The sequence below is a fragment of the Phoenix dactylifera genome, chromosome 17 (assembly GCF_009389715.1).
Source record: "Phoenix dactylifera cultivar Barhee BC4 chromosome 17, palm_55x_up_171113_PBpolish2nd_filt_p, whole genome shotgun sequence".
Lineage (NCBI taxonomy): Eukaryota > Viridiplantae > Streptophyta > Magnoliopsida > Arecales > Arecaceae > Phoenix > Phoenix dactylifera.
The window spans coordinates 13047817-13068927 of NC_052408.1; the positions used below are offsets into that span (position 1 = coordinate 13047817).

A 21111-nucleotide genomic window follows, 5' to 3' on the forward strand; every position below is an offset into this window, starting at 1 on the left:
CTCATCAGGCAAATATTTTAAAAATAATCAGCAAGTGAATTCTTGATCTTCTTAAACACAAAACCAGCTCTATAAATCTAAGCACAGAGTTATATAAATCAAGTATTTTTTTAATATAATGAAAATGTATAGAATGTAGAAGTAATTTTTTTTATATCTATTTTCATTGGCAATTCAAAACAGCCTGTGAGTCTAATCCAATATATCTATACTATCTAAAGGTATATCTGAATCCAACCTGCTTTCTTAGTTTAATTAGCATACCTTAGATACATAGAAATTAACAGAATATAAAATTTACAAGGTATACTAAAGTTTTCCTATTTCATATTGTGTCCATGCCTATAATATGAAATCAACTCAGATTATACAACTATCTACCTATCTAACCTATTATCTCGGGCTGGATTTGAGACCAGGCATATCAATAACACAAATCTGATTTAGTTATTTTTATTTAGAACCAAACTATTTAAATGAATTGGGTAAAATATGTCTCATTCAGATCGGATCGGACGGGTCGGCTATAATTGTCACCCCGTGCCATCAAGTTTTGGAAGTTGGGATTGCTTTACAAGGGCAGAAGCGGTATTGGTTGGGGTAAGCTAACAGGAAGGTGACCGGAATCCGAGAACAACAATCTAACTAATAACGGGTTAGGAGCTCTTCTAATTATTTTACTCCGGCCCCAATTTCCTGAAAGGTACTCCGGATCTTCTGCAACGCGTGTCGCCCTCGAGCTGGGGTTGTATCTGCGCTCAAGAAGGATTCACCTCTCTCTCTCTCTCTCTCTCTCTCTCTCTCTCTCTCTCTCTCTCTCTCTCTTTTTTTTTTTATAATGGATGATCTAACGATGCATTCGGACAGAACCGGTCCAACTCTTAGATTACTAAAGCGGTTGTCTAAAACTCCAGCCTAAAAAAGACTAATTACAAAAAAAAAATTAAAAATAAAATTTTAAAAAATTTATGAATTCGATTTAAACCGAACTACTGCAGAAAAAGCCAAAAAAATAAAAAGTCGTTAGGCTCCCAAATACTTTGTGCCGGTGGGTGTAAGGTGAATCTTTCTTTGGCACAAAATATGCAACCCCGACCCGTAACCGGATTGTAGGGCAATACACGTGGGTCCCACTAAGGCGTGAGGAAGCATCATCCAACGGTCAGGGGTTCGTACGTCGGGAGATTTAAGCTTCGCCGTACTGGCGTACTTGCACCGAAGCCCGGGTGGCATTTTTAATTGCCCAATTCGGTGAAGTGTGATTAAATAATATGGTAAAAGGCGAACAAAACGACAAGTGCTACGTGGCGAGAGGGGAGTGGATGTAAATGGCGGCAGAAAGGTGGAGGGGGTGCGGCCAAAAAGGCTAGTGACCGTGACATAATATTCCATATGGCCAGTGTGTTTTTCTCGAAGGGAACCGTACTTCGGTGCAAGTCCCAAAACAAGTGGAAAAAGGACTTACCCTCTCTCTCTCTCTCTCCCTTGCCCGTCTTCCAGAAATAGGGACCTAGATTTGAGACAAAGACCTCTGATGCCCCTCAAGGGGCGAGCCTGATGCCAAAGGGGGAACACACAACGGCGCACTTTTTTTTGAGTATGGGTAGCCATGGCACCAAGCAACCATACAGAGGTTCATGCTATCTCATGTAGATCAAATTAAAAATGAATACCAAAAATAAAAACAAGAAAAAGATGCTGAAAAAAAATTTAAAAAATAATTTTATTCAAAAAAATAACAAAACAATAATTTCAATTTCTTTGAAAAAAAAATGGCGTCTCTTCAAGAGAACTCTCTCATTCTTTACAAAATCTCTAAAATTCTTTCAACTTCCTTCAAGCAACTCTCTCTATATATATTTATTAAAAAAAAAAAAGCACTTGCACTGCAAGACAAAAACATCGCCATCTCCCACTAGAGGACAAAAGTATTATTATCGCAAGCTAAAAATTAAACTTAAATATATAGACTCCAAGACTCGATTTAACTTAACTTTAACCAGAACTAAAATGAGAAACCATCCCAACTAAATTTGGAATAAGAAATGATGATAAGCTAGGAATAGAATAATGGCAAGCAATGGAACTTCCGACAACCATTGGTCCATGTTCTTAGGTGTGGGGCCTAGCACGACATGGGTTCTTGTTGATATCTCAAGGAAGTGGTTGTGGACTTGTGAGCCATGGTTCCATTCCACACCATTGTCATATATTCTCTGAGGTGAAAGATTCCTCGACTGATCCACTACTTGTATGTGATAAATCAACTTGCACCTCTTTATTCAGTAGGGAGAAGCAATCAAGTTCCATTAAAGGATTAAAGTAAGGAATTGCTGCTAATGCATGAGATCTAAGTTCTCTTTACTCCTCCAAAAGAGCACACTAACCGGTAGATGTGTGATCCATGAAAACCAAGCTTCTGATTTTACCGTCACTATTTCTTCTGGTGTTGTGAAGTGAAAGCCTTGGAAAACAATTGCATGGCTAAATGTGACAATGAGTTACATGCCCAGATATGGGCTAGAATTAGCTACGTAGCACCTTTTGTTTGATATAATTGGATGAGTTGTTTCCCACTTTAGCTCATGACTCTGTTCACATCCATAATCGCCGAGCATGGTTGCACTGTTTGATGGATCTCTGAACACTGCAAGCAGTTTTGCCCACCAACTGAGTGACCGTGGTCCACGAACAATTATTACATTATCCACAATTGAGAACAATGAATCCAAATTCAACTACTAAAAAGTTCCAGGCCAACAAGCTCTATTCCTACTAAAATAACAAGTGCAGCACGCCTCAAACCATTTACAATAAGAAAACTTGAAGGCGTCCACGTAGGAAATCAAACTGCTGCATCATTGAAAGCACTTCGAAAAGCTGTTGAATGCACTTCAAACATCTGAACACTCCATTATGCAACCATTCTTTTTTTATTATTATTGAGAAGGAATGGATGGAAAGGAAGAGTTCCAACTCCCAAAGTGGCATAGGCACATTAAACCTTAGAAGGAAACCCCACCAGGAGCAAACAAGACCGCAGAACAAAGCCAAACTGAAGAGTAAAGACTGGAATGAAATCAAATCCACCTTCGAGGCAACTTCCTCATCTATCCCTTTCCAACCTACACTTCCATTAGCAGTGGCCACGGGGAGCCACGTGAGCATCACAACCACAGGCCCCACCAAGAAACAATAGCAGAGCAACACATCTCAAATTCAGTTCACCATAAGATTCCTGGGCAAAGCAGGTCTAAAAAGTCCACAAGGAAAGCAAACATCTAGCATCTATCTGCTTAATATTCGTTCAAAACCACCAAGGATGCTAACCAATCCACACGCGTGATTTCGTAGCAAAATATCTTACAGAAGATTATGTCAAAGGCATGACCAAGTCAAGCAGCTGCACCACCATTAGGATGCAAGGAAAAGCACAAGCAATAGACACCACGAAATCCAAAGTTCCATGGTGTCAGCATGTTGGAAGGATACTTGAGTCCAAAACTAACTTCTGATCCAACAAAAAAAAAATAAAAAAGCACCGCCACGCATTGGAAGCAAAAAGAACCTTTTATGTAAGGGTTTAAACTCGAGCCCAAACACAAGGAGACACGCTGACCTAAGCCACTGAAATGCCTCACAGGGAGGGAATAGTGGGGAAAAGACTTCAATAATACTGGTGCCAAAAAAGGGATTGAAAGTTAGAAAACTAGTTACTCTAGAATCCTCCTTACAAGTTTGTTTTCAAAATGTTCAAAACAACAAGCAATTCAAGTAACGCAAACAAAACTGATGTTTTCAAGTCCAGCATTGCAAAAACTAATACAAAATGTAAAGCTGAAATAAAAACCCATCTAGTTAACAGCTGAATCTCAGGCTTAAATGATACCAATCTTGTTTGCAACATCCAGCGCATCATAATCTGGTGTCAATCTCACGTAGGCCTTCTTCGTCCCATCAGGCCTGTTTCAGATTAAAGAACATCAGAAGGGCCATCATTAACTAATTCACAAACCGTTTAACATGAAAATATGTATAGACAGGCAGCATGAAGAACATAGAAGCCTACTCACCTGATCAGGGTATTAACTTTCTTTGCCTGAATGTCATACATCTTCTTTACAGCAGCCTTAATCTTTTTCTTGTCTGCACGGATATCAACAATGAAAACAAGCGTGTTGTTGTCTTCAATCTTCTTCATGGCAGATTCAGTGGTGAGGGGATACTTGAGAATTTGATAGTGGTCTAGCTTGTTTCTGGGAGGGGCACTGATTCTGGGGTACTTTGGATTTCTCTCCTTCTTCAATGTCTTAGGACGATGAAAAGTTACAGAAGTACGTATCTTTTTGGCCTTCCTTTTCAGGGATGAAGCCCCAGACTTCACAGCCTTGGCAACCTTCAGAGCCTGAGCTTTGCCATCAGGCTTCTTTGCAGCAGCTGTGAAAAGATAATTGCAGTTGTGCAAAAAGAGAAAATCATATGCTTGAAACTTGATTATACTTGCAACAGAGGTTTAAATGATAGAAACTGCAACTAACAAAGGTACAAAGATACAAGCTAATGATGATTTCCAATAACAATTTTCATGAGGCTTGCAACCCTACTGTACCAGAGTGAGAAATTTACAGAACCTCGCTCCACTGTTTTTCAATTTCCAAGCAAGATTGCAAATTTTACTAAATATACTCTATCAAGTCAGAACATTAAGTCTTCAAGTCAGATGGAAATCAAATAGGTGAAATAATTTTCTTGCGTCCTTTTAGAATGAAGAGATGACAATACAAAATGAAGTTGGTTAGATTTTCAATCAAGGAACTCCCTCCCCGCTCCCTGTCTCCAGTGCATTGCTTTATAAACTTATAATAATGCTGTAACCAAGTTAAGACATGATTTTATAGCAATGCTCTTAACAGGAAGAAAAATCAATCAAGTGGATGATGTAAGCTCATAAAATCTGCATCAAAGAAATTCTCCAAAGCTCCTCTCAAAAATATGCAAGAAAATATTGACTTTGCAGATAAAGTAGCTTTTTCATCCTTGCCTAAAGGAACTACCCGATCAAATTAAAGTATAGGGAAAATTAAAAATAAAGAAATAGTAAATGATGTTGGAGCGATACAGTTGCTTTAAGAACTCCTTTGCAATCTTTTTGACAATTCAATTAAGCCGCATACTGTTTTTTTTTCTTTTTGTTCCTTGAGCCATCTATTGTCAAACTCTTCTTTTTAAAAACTGGGGTCAGGTCTTCAACAAATTTGTAATAATTGTGTAAAATAGAAAACATATTTAACACTAAAAAAGATGACAATGGGTGCAATAAACATGCATATGATATTTCTTGCCAATTATAAAAATAAATATTAACATCTATTACCATGCTGGATTCCAGGTAAACAAATATGGGTGTTACTATTAGCCTCCATCAGAGTCCATACAGGATATGATGACTATATATGATTGTAAATTTAAAACCAATATCGACATTCAAGGAACAAATTTTAATAAAAATGTAGAAAACAGATAGCATGCAATATGTGAACATTTATTACAATTTGAGCCCATAAAATAGCCCACAGAAGAAAACACAGAGAGAAAAACAGAGTTGACCTAAGTCAAAGTAATCAACCTCTTTAATGACAAAGTTTTATGTTTCAGAAACCTTAATCAACAAAATTCAATTCAGGTAGATGGGACAAGCTACATGAATCTGGTTATACTTCGTCAAAATTTGAAAACAAGTATAATTGCCATTTCAATCAATGTCAACCGTTTTGAATTGTTCTCCAATTTCTAGCCAACCCAAGTTAGGCAAGAGAGACACCTCGAACAAAAACTAGAAGCCCAGTCTTCAAGTAATAAGGAAATCTAGAGACAGCAAAAGAATAACTGCAGGTATAAAATTATTCCATGTATTTTAAAATTTCTTTAAAATCAAGATATTCTACTTGGAATGCCAAAAAATTCTACAAGTATCAAAACTAAATGTGTCTCACTTCCATAGCCAGGTAGAAACATTTTGGTATGTACACAAAAGAACAGTAACACAAGTCCATGATCCAAATGTTTAGAAACTAATTCTCACTTAGAGTAGTCATGAACCTACACCTTCCAATCTATACACGAAAATAACCTTGACTGAGTTCAATATATTGCAGAGTTGACAGTAGACATTAACTAAATAGGCTTATCTCATCCGCATAGAGTCCGCTTGGAGAACTAGAGTGGCATTAACATTTGTTAAAATTTTCAATGACAGGGAATCAGCACATTATTCCGCATCAGCCCCTATATATAAGTTAAAAATACCCATCAGCCTCTGAATATAATTTAAAAATTATCTAGCCAAGGCACTTAGGACAATAACAGGTACTGCTCAAACAAACCTCCAATATTAGTTGCCAAGAACCAAAAGATACCTGAAAAGGAAGAGTCCTACATATCACCAAGGCACCCCACTAATAGAATTCCTTGGTACAACAAATACCCAACTCAATTTGAAATAACTAGGTTCTTCAAGGTAGTTTTTTGACAAATGGGTAAAAGTTATTTGATGTTTGGCAATTTTTATTACAGACATTGCGGACAGTCCACAAATTATACTGTCACAAATTTTGTCATATAACGATATTTTACTCAGCATGCATCTATTTTTCCTTTATATTATAATTCTCAGTTACATAATTTTATTTCTACATTATCCCCATGGTCCCCACTTTTTGATTTTTGTTTTAATAAACTGAACAAAATCCTTACCTTTGAAATATCTTATGCGACGCAACTACACAATTATAAAATAGGCAAACAACAGCAACAATTAAAGAACAAATGCAGTAGGGGCAGCTATAAGTAACATGGCTAAAATAACCTGTGCAGCAACACATATGTGCATTATCTGATTTGTTTTATATCATACCTTTAACTGGTGGGGCCATTTAGTAATGCAGAATAGCTTCAGTAAGTGAACTGACTGCACATAACAAAGCAAATAAACATCAGCAATATGATATAGACAATTCAAAAAACTCCAGGATGGCTAGATCTGATAGTTATAAACTTTACCCAAAACATTTGTTCCCAGGAAAAATTAAACATGCATAAAACATTGCTAGCTTTCACTAACAGTTAGAGAGAAAAGAGTATGACAATAAATACAACCATTCAGTATTTACTCATTTATATTCAGCACAATCAAATTGGTTCATAGCCATTTTAAAAAAACAGATTGGCAAACAAGAGGTACTTGTGGAAGTAAGGCAGAAGCATTCTCTCAGAAGTTCTGAACATTAGTATCACCTACCTAGCTGTGGTAAGACAGACAGCTTGCTTTCAATAAAGAAAGCCCCATACAACAATATTTATGCATTGTAAATATCTGGTTAAGGATCCAGCAAGCCATAAATGCAAAAGACTCCTTCAGACATAAAAATGCCCAATAATACCAATAAGCACGAATGCCAAGAATAAATTTGTTGCAAGCACCCAATTAACATATGCTAATTTCATGAATCCGCGAAAATGGTAATTAGAAATAGGAGGTCAGCCTTGTGGATGGTAGAGGGCCGCATAACCAACCATTCCCCAAGCAAGGTTTGATTCCCTATAAGGGGTGAGCTAGGCGACTTAAAAAAGGCATTCCAACGCACGAAGCTCCCATTGCAAGGTCCGAGAAGGGTTAAATGTACACAACCTTCTACCAATGCTCAGTGAGGCTGTTTTCTTGTTTCAAACCCATAACAACCAAGTCACAATGGGAAAACCTTGCTGTTGCATTACAGCCCACTCTCAGGTAGGCGACTAAGCCTTAACTAAGCCTAATCCAGCTTAGATGGCAACTATTATGGAGTACACAGCTGGGCATGGAGCAAAAAAATATGAGTCCCAAGCATGCAGCGAGGTAATTAGTTAGCTCACCTGCCATACAAACAGACATGCAGACAGGTGCACTGCTGCAGCCAGAGTATCAAAAACTTTCAAAACCCCCTTTCAACCCTTAAGACGACAATTAGCAAGGAGAAACTTGTAACATATAATTCACTTCAATGGAAGTCTAACAGCTGCACGTATATCAAGAATATTGCTTCAGATCCTAATCCATAAATATTATACCTTTGAGAACGCATTTAGCTTAGACAGCAAACAGCATACATTAAAATCCATTTCATAATATTTCACACTAACATTTCTATTTTTTAGTTATTAAAAAAAGTTAGAAAACAACTAACTCCAACATCTATGGAGGAATACGAGTACACCTCTAAAGGCGTTGCTATTAAATCTCACTACTAAATTACAGCAAAATTACTGACATTATAAACTGAATTAGATTCTTCAAAGATCTCAACAACATAAAGACAATATACATCACCAAGAATCACGACATTTCAAAGGGATAGCAACGGGAGCTAACAGTGAAAAAAGACTCGAACACGTCTTATCGGAAACTAAAGGCATCAATCGACAAGGGAGAGAAACCGCTTTAAATGGAAAACCCTGGAGATCGATATCTAGGGTTTTGAAATCGAAGAAGAGAAAGGGTGAGGATCGGGAGGGCGCTCACCGTTACCGAGGAGTCCTTTCTGCGGCTCCTTCGCTCACGCGGCCGCGCAGCCAACAAAACCCTAAGCTCTGGAGCGGGGAGGAGATGGAGATCATGGAGGGCACATCGGAAGTGTATCTATACCATCTCGCGGGAGGATCTGGACCGTCTATTTTAGAAATGGAGTGCTATGATCCGGTTGGTTCCTGATACCACATTGTTGATCGATTGGACGGGTCTGATCATAGAATTGATGGCATTTGGGTCCGACCAGAAACAGCCGTGTCGACTCGAATTGCGACTATGTGCTGGATTTGGGCTTAATCGGCGAATAATATCTTGGGCTCATGATGGGCCCAAAATAACAACTCAGCAAGCATAGCCCAAAACTGCCTGTTTAGAGTTCTACAAGTAAAATACTCCCAAAGTTACAATTTACATTGAATCAAAACAAAAAAAAAAATGGGTTGAATTGTTTTGAGAAAAATATTACTAAATACAAGTAGAAAATATATATTATGTAATACCAACTAGGGTATTGACTATTTTAGAATAAAGAATTAAATATGAAACTCGAATGAAGGCTTCGGATAAATAAATCAATATTATAAATTTGAAAGCTCTGAATGTTAACTAAATAAGTAACCAGATTGACAGAAAAATTCAACACATTGAAAAGGAAATAAATCAAACTATGACAATATACAACAACCTATGACAGAAGAATTGCTTGCTGACTAGATTAGACTACTCCAACATCGTCGATCTTAGCCTTTGTTGTGGGAATGAAACCAATTCCATTTTGGATTCTACTGTGGATTAGATGTGGGTTGGTCTCAGGAAACTAGGAGTCATTAAAGGATCCAAGTATGCGAACTGAACCAAGTTTAAATTTAACTAAAAGAAGCTTGCATAAAGGAAAAAGGACCAGCACTAAATTCTTATTTAGATTGCCATCAAAAAAAAAAATCGTGTTTTGAGTCTTGCATAATTTTGCTTTGAAAATATCTGAACGATATACGTGCCAACTTTACAGCACTTAACTATGTCTTGTTTTTACTATTGCATTGAGAGTTACTTCATGCATTACTAAATGCAAAATAGATTCTGTCTTTTGTTGAATCTCTTTTACGACTTGATAGATAATTTTATAAGATCGATTAGGATAAATTGAATCAAATTTTACCGTTTTTTCTTCTACAGTACTTCGACATGGCATGATTAGGAAAGAGATTCAAGAATCAGTTTTTTTTATAATGACTAAAAATAAATTAGTTATATTGACTTTTTGACCCCTATTGTAGGATAAATCTCGAAAAATAATTACATAAAATACTATTACTTTTCCATTGACTAACTTTTAGTTATCGATCCCTTTCCAATTAGTCATTACCCGACAATTATATGCTTGAGAGGGGCCCATGATTGAAAAAAACTTCACCCAGTGGACTGGGTCTTAACGAACTAGTCAACATGAGCTTTTTATTAAAATCTAATCTGCGGATGGACCAATCATTAACTTCTCTTATAAAAAAATCAGGACATGGTTATATGCCATCCGAATTATTGTTGGATAAACTAATCTTTCAGCTGAAAGGGATGGGAATGCCAAGATAAATTTTGAGAAAGCTAGCTGTCATCTGGTCGATGCAAAGACCGCAATCCAAAGAAAAAGGAAGACATAATTTTCCTGGAGAGGTGATTTTTCTTATCTCATTTTTTTGGAGTCTCACTATCTTTAGATGCATCAATTGAAATGATTCTTCCCTTCCGCCATTAACTCATTCCTAGTTGTAACCTTATATGAAAAAAATATTTACAAGAAAAAAAAACTTATATGAAAAAAAAATCCCTTCCACCAACATCCAAACAGCCTCTTAGTAGACTTGAAAGATATCTGGATTTTAATTTATCCTACAAGCTCATTTTAATTTTGTTTTTTTCTAGGTGTTCATTTTAGTGTGTGGAAAATATAATCCAAATACCCTTTATCTTTTATATTTCTCAATGACAGGCTTGATGGTAATTCTTTTGGGCTGTTTTAAATGCTGAAAAAACCATGTTTAATTATGTTAAAGTAGTAGTGCTTTGTGCCAGAAGGCAGTCTGCTCCCTAGTGACAACGAGTTATGTTGAGTCCAATATTTACTTAGGAAGGCTCTAACATGGAGAAGTGGATCCTCGGACAAGCTTATCCGCTTAATGAAATCATAAATAGCTGAAAAAAAATATTTTGAGAAGTTGTGCAATCTAACCATCACAGCTGGTGTTCATCAGCTTAGCGATATGGACGGATACGAAGAAGAACTCAGGCAGCAAAATGCAAAAGTGTTTAATAAAGATTGCCAAATGAGAAATTCTGATACATCCAAAAACACACATCATAAATTAATCACCTTGTATAAAAGAAATTAGCATCCCAGTTTGATGGGATTTTGATCTTTGCCTCCTTTATTCCTCACTTCTATGTCCATCTTATCATATAAGCTTCTTTGAATTGAGCTTCCACTAATCATTCAGGGACATGAACGGCTGAACACCCTTTGAGCATCTCTGACTTGAAGTCAGATGCTTCATTCTTATTACTGCCGGACTTTACGCTTCCATAAAACTTGGCCGCTCATTTGATGCTTGGAGACTGAAATGTCAAACCTATTGTCAGTTGTTGAAATGTCAACACTTTATTCTCCTTGTTTTGCGAAAGCATCGACGATTCCAAAGGTATTAAAGTAGACATCTATTCTGTGAATAAAGAAATTCCTAGGTTACTAACCACATGTTTAAGCTGGATTAATTCCAGGGGACAAGAACTGGATGCATATGCTAGGGTTATCTTTCAGATGAGGCCAGATCCAATGAAAGATTGAAACAAAATCCCAAATCTTGTCTTTAGACTAGAGTAAATGAACTTGGTAGGCGAGATTGAGATCTATAGAATCTCGAGGTAGACAGATGTATTTTTCTCCCTTTGACTATCTATCCTAATATGTATATATTGAAGTGGTGTATAACAGTAAAAGAGTACTATGTATGTAGCCCAACACCTCCTTGTACTAGTTCCCTCTACCATCTATGAGAATTGAAATTATTTTTGATGTTTTGCTTTGATACATGGATCAAAAAAGAATAATGCATTCTAGCTAGAAGGATTGGGGTAGGTCAATGCATGCATGGGTAGTGTCTCCACATGCATCCACTGCCTTATGCATGCATGAATTAATCATTATATAAGTTGTTTTTACAAGAGTGCACCACCAAGCACCAATATATCCTGTAGGAAACTGAAAATAAAGTGGTATTCAAGGCAGTTCTTAAACATATGATCTCACTATTTTGCATGCATGTTTTAGTTTCCAAGTGATGAAGATAACCTAGAAAGAAAGATTCAATTACATGGGCAACTGCAAAATCTTCAAAGCTAAAGAGATATTTTCTTTGTTTTTTCATTTCTTATTTGAATGTAAGGATGAAAAAGATCCATTACCTAATTCATCAAGAATATAAGGAAACATTTGAGATCAAAAGAAGAAAAAAAATGCATGACACATTGCTTCTCCAATCAAGAATTTTCATCTCGATCAAGAATATGTCCCAATACATGTAAAAATAAATTAAGATAAACCAATAAAATTACTGAGATAGCTGTTATATTGAGATTTAAACGAATATTACTAATATTTGTCAATCAACCTGCAAGCATGGCAAATGCCTCGTATTGGCAATTGAAAATTGCAATCTGATCTTTAGAACAAAGCAAGCCTCTTCCTATATTTATTTTAAATCAATATCGTAGATCCTTGCAAAAAAAAAAATCCTACATAGCATTTATTATATGATCGTGGCCAGTCGTTTCTGTAGATTTTATTTACCAAGTAATCCATCTTGATGCACTATTATTGGCACGAGCGGCTGTGATTTGTGCAGCCATGTGATAAACGCTGGATAAAAGTCCTCGTTCGTCGGATCATGATTCTTCATCCGGCCAACCATAGACGGATACGTGGCTGCCACCCATCCCGCCCCTGGTCTCACACGACGACTAACAATGTCACGCAAATCCTCGCAACCGTTCTCTTTATACTTACAACCTTCCCATGTCCAGTGGTCCCCACGTTATTTTATTCCAAAATGGAGGCTGTCAAGTCCCAACTTGTCAAACCTTGTTTCCCCACGCCATCCGTACAATATATTTTGTTTAGATCTTGTGGGTCCCGGTACTGGACCCACCCGGTCTGACAAGGGTTCAGCCAGACCGCCGAAAGTTCTCCATGTAGACCGGAACAGAGTCCTGCCAGACCGGACAACCGACCGCATATCCTGGCCCCGCCTGGCGCCAGCGAAGAAGATCTCCCCCCGTATCTTTCCACCAAACCGGTTGCGCTTTTCCCACTCGGCCGGCGGCCCTCTTGCTTTATTGTGTTTTTCCATTTACTTTTCTTTAAGGGAAAAAGAATGTCCAGCTTTTCAGAATATCTTCCCCCTCTTGCTCACCTGCGATCTTGGCAGCGGTCAAAATTCCCTTCCGTGGCTATTTATTCCCACTACTTTTTAATATTTTTATTAAAAATAAATAATAATATCACGGAAGGAAGCTAATAATTTTGATCACCTCTTATCTTACAATAAGAATTTTATATTTTTTCTGAATTACATTAAAATGTAGTAATCAAACATAAATTTATTTTTATAAAAAAAATCATTAGTAAAACAATAATAAATAATTTTATATTTATATTTTGAGAGCTCAATGGATCAAGTTAGCTCGTCCTCTAAATCATCCGAGTCAACTTCAAGCTGGCAGGCAAACAGCTCCCATGTTCTACTGCCTTTAATTAATTTATAATATAGAGGGTGATTTAATTTTCTCATTGGGAGGGTTGGAACGGGGAGGTGAGAGGGACGGAGATCTCCCTTGGTAATGACCCAAGATCTTCTTCACCTTCCCTTCCTACCGCTTCGTTTCTTAAATTAGATCGGATCCCGCCCGATGTCCCTCCATCCGATATATTTAATTCGGAAAGGGTACAATATCTAGATGGATACGATGACGCAATAATACCAAGGCGGGATAGGGATTGGTATCGATGCCCGAAGGTCAGTCATGCCGTGGACTTCTCCCCTCCCTCTCTAAACCGGCAATTTATGATGGGTTCGGGTTGTATCTTTCGCGCGAAAGAATGATTAATCTTTTTCAGCAATATGCACCGTCGGATTGAGTTCCGTACAGTTTTGCACATATCGTAAAGCGTCTATTGTCTGATTCAACGGTGGATTCGTGCGAAGGATGGTGAATCCTTCTTTGGCGCGAAAGATACAACTCCTGTCCATTTATAACCCGTATCTCGGGCTCCCCCTTTCCGGGTCCGTCAGGGGGATATGGGAGGGTGAGTACTTGGATAGCAAATCCCAAGTGGGGCCGCCGTGCGGAATAGAGGGACGGTCTCTGGGCGTGCAATCGACGGTCGATTTGGTGTCATTCCCTCTGGTCTCGGTTCTAGAGCTCCCTCGGATTCTCGGTGGGATGCTGGAGATTTGCTTCTTTTATTCGCTGTCTCTCTTCCTTTTTATTCTCGTCTTATCGTCGCGGTGGGGTGGGGGGGTTCTATATCTTCCGTTCGTCTCCCAAATATTATATCCTTCTTCCGCCTCTTCTCGGCGCCTGCGTCTTCTTCCGTGGCTGCTATTCCGGATAGAGGGTGGGATAGTAATGTCGTTGTCCAGAGAGCGTGAGGAAGCGGGGCGGGAGCTCCACGTTCTGGCGGTCGACGATAGCTCCGTCGACCTGGCGGTGATCGCCATGCTTCTTAGGAGCTCTAAACACAGAGGTATTGTTATAGTCTTTGTTTGATGTTTTAAAAGTTATTCTTCTGAAATTATCGCAAAGAAATTTGGATATATTTTGGTCGAGGTTTGAGGAATTAATGGAATAAATTTGGATATGGCAGTGACGACTGTGGACAGCGGCAAAAGAGCATTGGAGCTCTTGGACTTGGTATGTTTGTTATTTCATAATTCTGTCGTATTATTACTGATTATTATTATCATTATTCTATGTTATGGCAACCACATGATGGAATAAGGAAAGATTATTTTATAAGCTTGATAGATTGTAGTAATTTTTCTTTTTTCTTTTGCGGTGGCAGGAGCCAAATGTTAATATGATAATTACGGATTACTGGATGCCGGAAATGACAGGTTATGATCTCCTCAAGAAGATTAAGGTTAGAATTCTCGTCTCCATTTTTTTTGAGAGATAGAAAATGATGAGGATATTATTTTAGGCTGCGTACGTTTCATATTTACATTTTTGCCATGGGAACTCTATGGGTGTAGGAATCGTCAGCGCTGAAGGAAATCCCGGTGGTCATCATGTCATCTGAGAACGTTCCCAATAGGATCAACCGGTAGGGGCCTTTTACCACATTTCTTAAGGCGTGCAAGGGCAATTATGTCTTTTGAAATTTAGATTATTTTTTTTTTATTTTAATTCTGGTGCTAGGTGTTTGGAGGAGGGGGCAGAGGATTTTTTGCTCAAGCCCGTCCGGCCGTCGGATGTGTCTCGGGTGTGCAGTCGCGTGATCTGATCAATGGCCTTTTGTGTTCGTGGATGATTGGATGGATAAACCCCTTGAGTTTTTTTTTTAGTTGTTCCTTTGAACATAAGCCTCTTTCTTCTCCTCTTTCTTCTCCTCTTTCTTCAGATAATGACAGGAAAAGATACATGTTCACTTTGGTTTTATTTTTTTTATTTTTTTTTTAAGCGTTGGTAATTTTAGCTGTGGCTTAATGTCAGGTATTTCTCTTGATGTGAAGGTGAATTTTTCCGTTTTTTTTTTCTCTTCTCTATTGGATAATGACATCAAGTGATCTCTGATTCATCGGTATAATTTGAAGCATCGATTGCTTTTGATGTCTTGAGATATTTTTAACTTGATGCATGATTCCTTAACTCATTTTGCTTGTTAAATGTTTGACGCCTTATAATTTTCTGATCTTCCAACTCCTTGTCTAGGAATTTGGTAGTAAAGCAATTTACTCCACTGTTTTGTTGAGAAAAGTCTCGCTTAGCCTATGGAGAGAGGTTAGCATCTTGAGATCATGAATAAAGACCAAACCATTCAGAAGGCAGGATCACAAATCTCTGGTCAGAACTTTCCATTCGAACCTAAAGATTTTCCATCTAGAATGCCTATTTTGTCATGGTTTCTTATTGTCGATTCGATGACCGAATCTATTGAGATCTTCCGTAGAGGAAGGGCAGCCATCGTTGGGTCATCTACTGGGTCCCAGCTCAACTGTCTCGTGATTTGTGTGGATACTGGACCTTGGGACGGTGGGGCTCTCTTCCAAGCCAGAGGTCGTCATGTCTTCGGCCTTCTCCTTTGTGGAAGGGGGAGACCTTGGAGCTCCATGGACCCCCATGCCTTTAAGGATCTGCCCCGCCGGGTTTTTTTTTTTTTTGTGTGTGTGTGTAAAAGCTGCAATTTAAATTACCTCACAAGAAAGTAAAAAATGCAAATGAGGGCTACATGTCCAAAAAAAAAAAAAAAAAAAACTCTCCATATAAGTGCCGGGCAATGAAAGAGATGATTCAGTCTGTAACTTTATTCGTCTTTCGAAATACGTACTATCTAAAAATTGCCCATCTTTTGGAGTAACCTTATCTATCTATGCTTTGGATTCAATCAATCACCAAGGAAGAGTCCGCCTCAAATAAGAAATATCCTTCCAAGCTATCCGAAGCTCTATCTCAATAGTGAGACTTGACGTGCGGCCATCACTAACTGCTATCAACCTGCCCCATCGTTTTTTATGGCAGGCGCTTTGCAGTGTCACTTCAAAGAAGAGAAGTGCCGTGATAAAACCTTGCATGGTTTCATGGTCGTTACTCGGTGTTATTCACAACGAGAGCTGTCATGCTCTTGCATTCACAGCAACTATATCCAGGGGATTGTCTCCTTGTGTGGAATTCAACTTTCAAACGTGGAGCTTCGGTGGAGGAATCCATCTGAACGATGTCATCAAATATTTCACACGTCAACAAGGAATAGAACTGCAAAAATGGTGACTTCTAGGAGATTTGTTGCTCTTGCATTTCATTAACTGTATCCAAGGGATTGTCTCATTGTGTGGAAATCAACTTTCACACGTGTCTTTGCAACAAGGAATGGAACTGCGAAATCAAAAATGGTGACTTCTAGGAGATTTGTTGCATGGATTTAGGTCTACTGGTGGGAACTTCATGAATCAAAAATTGTGGTTTTGGATGATAGCACAAGCGCTTTTTTATTTTCTTTAAAACAAAAAAAAGATTTCAACAATTTTATATTTATATTCATGAAAGTAGAAGAGTTCTTCCTAATGGATAGTTTCAGGAATATTGCCTCTCCTTCTTATAGCTTGTTTGAATGAATTAGATTTTGTCAAATTTGGGCTAGTTTAAATTAGTTTGATTTATGACTTAAATGTGGTTAGGGTTAGATAGAGTTCAAATTTTACCCAATCCAAAAATGCATTGGAAACGAAAGTGAGCAAAGAATGAGAATTTTATTTTTCTTTTTAGGATAAGCTGGTTATATTTAGGAGATATGGGAGACAAGCTCCCACGAGCACAAGATAGAAACCAATAATTTTTGGGTTTTTCTAAGTATCATTTTTCCTTTTTCTTTTATCCATGACAAGATGGATCAAGGTATTTTCATGTGAATGTGGCTAAGGCTGAAATATAGGTTGGATTTGTGGCTTTAATGATCTTCCATGAAGGATCTTCTGTTGTTTTTTAACTAGCAACATGCTGCATTCCTTTTGACACTGTACATTGGGGATAGCGACATGCTGTGCTAACCAAAGAAAGTTCTGAATCAGGTTGAAAAGAGAAAATCTATTCCAAAACCATTTATTTTGTATGACTTTTGATATGGAATACTCAAACTTTTGAATACACTCAATTTTCGAGGAAACCTAATTTTGGCTTCACTTATTTGTTATTCTAGCAAATAGACACCAACAAGGCATGTTTGATAAAATACCAATGGCAAATAAAACAAGATAATAAATTATTTATTATATCTTTATTTTATTTTTATCTAAATAACCTAAATATTACAATATATATATATATATATATAATGAAATAAATAATGGAAATAAAAATAAAAAACATATTGGAATAAAGTTAAAAATGTAAAGCATGCAATAAAAATAAAATGAAGTAAGAAAAGTAAAATATAGTTCACTTGTAAAATGATAAAAATTAAAAATAATAGGAGAGCTTATAAGTAATATAAAAGTACAAAATTTTATCATGAAACAAGCCATGGAGTAAAAATTATAAACATACAAAAATATAAATATGGAAAAAATACAAAATAATATAACAAAATGTAGATAAAACTAATGTGCAACAAAAATTTAGAAATTATGTACCCAATTATTGAAATATTGATTTAATTATTTTGTTTAGATCCGAGCAAGTTGGCAGCACAGTTGGAAATTATCCATATGAAGATAAAGAGGTGAGCAATAGGAAAAGCAATAAGAATGTCATAAAGATCTCTGGAGCGTTTGGGCGCGCGTGAATTCATCTACCAATAAGATTGCATTCATAAGGTAAGGATCATCAATGGAATAAGCCTGGTATACTTGAAGATGCACGTATTTCTAGCTCCCCTAATACTTAGAGTCAAAAGGATAAGATTTATAGACTTTATTTTTTCACAAATCAACCATAAGTGGTCTCCACTACAATCTCATACAATGTTTACTACATGTAACACAAACATTAATTGCCGGATCAATGCATCTCCACCCCTATATCTCCACCTGGCCTCTCAACCTGAAGACTATGAACAGTTTTCTTTGACCTTCTTCTCTTGCAACTCTAAGCCATTCCCTCTTCCTTTCTCCACAAAATGTGTGGTAAGCAAATTACCAATGTCCATATCCATGTCTTCCATTTACATTGAAAAAAAAAAAGAGGCAAACTAGGTGTTGGTTGGCTCTTCTCAAACTGGAACTTTATCAATGGATATTACCAGCATATCCATTATTTTGAACCAAGGTTAGCAGCTGCCTGTTGCCCCGTACCAGGCATGCTGTATCGTATTAGTACTGAAATGATATTTGGTACAGGAGTATGCCGAGTATCATCGAACCAATACCATATTGACTATACTAATGCTATACAAGTATGGTACTAGTATGTTATCTAGTGTAACTTGAACTACTATAAGAGTTTGGCCTATTCATTAGCCTATAACTAATGTTTCTAAATAATTTTCGGCTCGAAAGAGTCCAAGTAGTCCTTTTTTTTTTATATATAACTAACTAGCGTATAGCCCGCGCCATGTATGGGGTACCTTTTCTTAATTTAGAAAATATACCATTGCTAAAATATTTTTTTATTAATTATGCAGTTATTTAGAAAATAGCCTATTTTTTCATTTATATATAAAAAATATTTATTTTATTACTAAGTACTTTGGTTAGTTTTAATAAAATATAATTTTGCTGAGATGTTAATATATTATTGAACAATACTAATCTTTTAAGAATATCATTAGCAAAAAGATAATATTATTTTTACTAAGATATTATAAGTCTATTAGTATTATTAGTGTTATTAATATTATTAATTTTACTATTCTTAGTTTCAATTAATGTATTAAAATATTGTTGATTTTATAAATGTTTATAGGTCGGGCTGGCTGCCATCCTGCCACCCCTACTTCCTCCTCACTGCTGCTCATCTTTCCTTCTCCTCTCCACCCTCTCTCACAGAATAAAAACCCCTCCTATTTCAAGTGGGCAAAGGATTGCGTCAGGGTTGCCCCCTCTCCCCATTATTGTTTATTTTATATGCAGATGCACTCTCTAGGATCCTGCGGCATGCAGTGTTCACCCAGGAGCTGGAGGTTTACAGGCCTATGCCGGATGCCACACCGATCTCCCATTTACTATTTGCCGATGATTGTTTTCTGTTAGTCCGGGCGACGAGATAGGCAGCACGGATTGTACGGAGGATTTTTTGGGATTATTGCTCTGTGTCTGGTCAACGGGTCAACTCATCCAAGTCAGCAATTTGCTTTAGCTCGAAGACCAAACCGGATGTGAAGACCTCCATACTGGAGATTTTGGGGGTGGGAGAGCAGGAGGGTATGTTGAGGTATTTGGGAGTGTCGATCTCAGGTCAGCGTCTACGTAGCAGTAATTGCTCTTCCCTAGAGATCAGCATCAGGCACTGGTTGGAGGGGTGGCAGATACATTCACTTTCTATGATGGGCAGGATTATCTTGGTACGGTCAGTTCTCTCCTCGATCCCGATTTACCTATTATCTACCTCTTTTATACCGGTTGCGACAGTGAGGAATATTGAGCAGATCTTCAGAAACTTTATTTGGGGGAGGAACGGAGTCGGAAGGGGCATCCATCTCATGGCATGGGAGGTGGTATGTCAACCGACGAGATTTGGTAGCTTGGGGGTGCAGTCCTTGGTGGCGAGACGGGAGGATCTAGCGGCACGGCACGCCGCTAGAGTTGTGTTAGAGCCTGATGGCATGTGGTCCTCACTGATGAGGGCCAAGTATGGCGGTCTGGTGCCTGGGGCCCGTGCGGGGCGTCGCCATTCACCGATCTGGAGGGAGATTTGCGCTAGAGCAGGGTTGGTGCTTCCCGCGATTAGATGGGCTATTGGTGATGGGCGATCCATTGATGTGTTAGAGGATCGCTGGGTGACGGAGCAGCCTATGAGTAGACTCCCGGTCATGGTGGATACGTCGAGGTTAGTCGGTCTCAGGGTCAGAGATTTGATGGAGCCCGGAGGGGGGCGTTGGAGGGTTGAGTTGATTAGAGAGGCTTTTGGGGAGCAGTTGGCAGAGATGATCCTGGCTCTACCTATTCCGGCCCGGGAGGGGTCGGATAGACTAGTCTGGATGCCGACAGGGCGATCGCAGGTGCGAGCCAGGGACATTTCCATGTTGTTGAGCCGAGAGCCAGCCCGACAGATAGAGGGAGGATGGATTTGGACGATGCGGATTCACCCGCGTGTCGCGCTCTTCATATGGAAGGTGGCATGGGGCTGGCTACTGACCAGGAGTGTGTTAGCACGGTGTGGGGTGAGGATTACTCAGTGTTATGAGGAGTGCACGGAGACTGTGGAGACGGTTGATCATGTGATCCTGCAGTGCCCCAGAGCTAGGGGAATCTGGAGCTGATCACCATCTTTGTTGCCCTATTCAGTCGAGTTGACACAGGATTGGATTCATTGGTTGAGAGTTTTCATGCGGAGGCCCAGTACTGTTGAGGCCGGGATTTGGTGGGCTTATTTGGCTCATTCTATCTGGTTGGACAGGAATGCTGGTATCTTTGAGGGCAGACGGTTACCCCCGAGGGTGGTGGTGGACAGAGCTATGCATCTTGCCAGGGAGGTTACCACTACTACCGTTAGGTCTTCTTCTGAGATGGCCAGGAACATCTGGGGTACTCTTTCCGCTATCACAGCGCCCAGGTTCGCCCTAGTTTCTTGGGTACCCCCACCCCTTGGTCATCTCAAAGTGAACTTTGATGGTAGTATGTCGG

The 21111-nt window shown here is 38.4% G+C and overlaps 2 protein-coding genes across 2 annotated transcripts; one reads left to right on the plus strand and one right to left on the minus strand.

The window, feature by feature from the left end:
• Window positions 1-3674: 3674 nt before the first annotated feature.
• Window positions 3675-8668, minus strand: LOC103717303 (60S ribosomal protein L23A). The gene is made up of 4 exons (XM_008805631.3): window positions 8558-8668; window positions 6914-6967; window positions 4074-4437; window positions 3675-3963 (listed from the first exon to the last, which is right to left on the minus strand). Exons 2-4 carry the CDS (start codon window positions 6930-6932, stop codon window positions 3879-3881), a joined length of 468 nt encoding a protein of 155 aa, XP_008803853.1. The 5' UTR covers window positions 6933-6967; window positions 8558-8668; the 3' UTR covers window positions 3675-3878.
• Window positions 8669-13953: 5285 nt separating this feature from the next.
• LOC103717294 (two-component response regulator ORR5-like) lies at window positions 13954-15445 on the plus strand. The gene is made up of 5 exons (XM_008805620.4): window positions 13954-14360; window positions 14481-14527; window positions 14679-14756; window positions 14869-14939; window positions 15035-15445. The coding sequence occupies exons 1-5, from the start codon at window positions 14057-14059 to the stop codon at window positions 15117-15119; spliced, it is 585 nt and encodes a 194-aa protein (XP_008803842.1). The 5' UTR covers window positions 13954-14056; the 3' UTR covers window positions 15120-15445.
• The last annotated feature ends 5666 nt before the right edge of the window (window positions 15446-21111 follow it).

Coding starts and splice junctions, on each gene's coding strand:
- LOC103717303 (XM_008805631.3), bottom strand. Junction 3,964..4,073: donor AAAGTTAATACCCTGATCAG/GTGAGTAGGCTT, acceptor AATCTGAAACAG/GCCTGATGGGACGAAGAAGG.
- LOC103717294 (XM_008805620.4), top strand. CDS start 14,057: ATGCTGGAGATTTGCTTCTTTTATTCGCTGTCTCTCTTCCTTTTTATT. Junction 14,528..14,678: donor CATTGGAGCTCTTGGACTTG/GTATGTTTGTTA, acceptor TTGCGGTGGCAG/GAGCCAAATGTTAATATGAT. Junction 14,940..15,034: donor GTTCCCAATAGGATCAACCG/GTAGGGGCCTTT, acceptor TTCTGGTGCTAG/GTGTTTGGAGGAGGGGGCAG.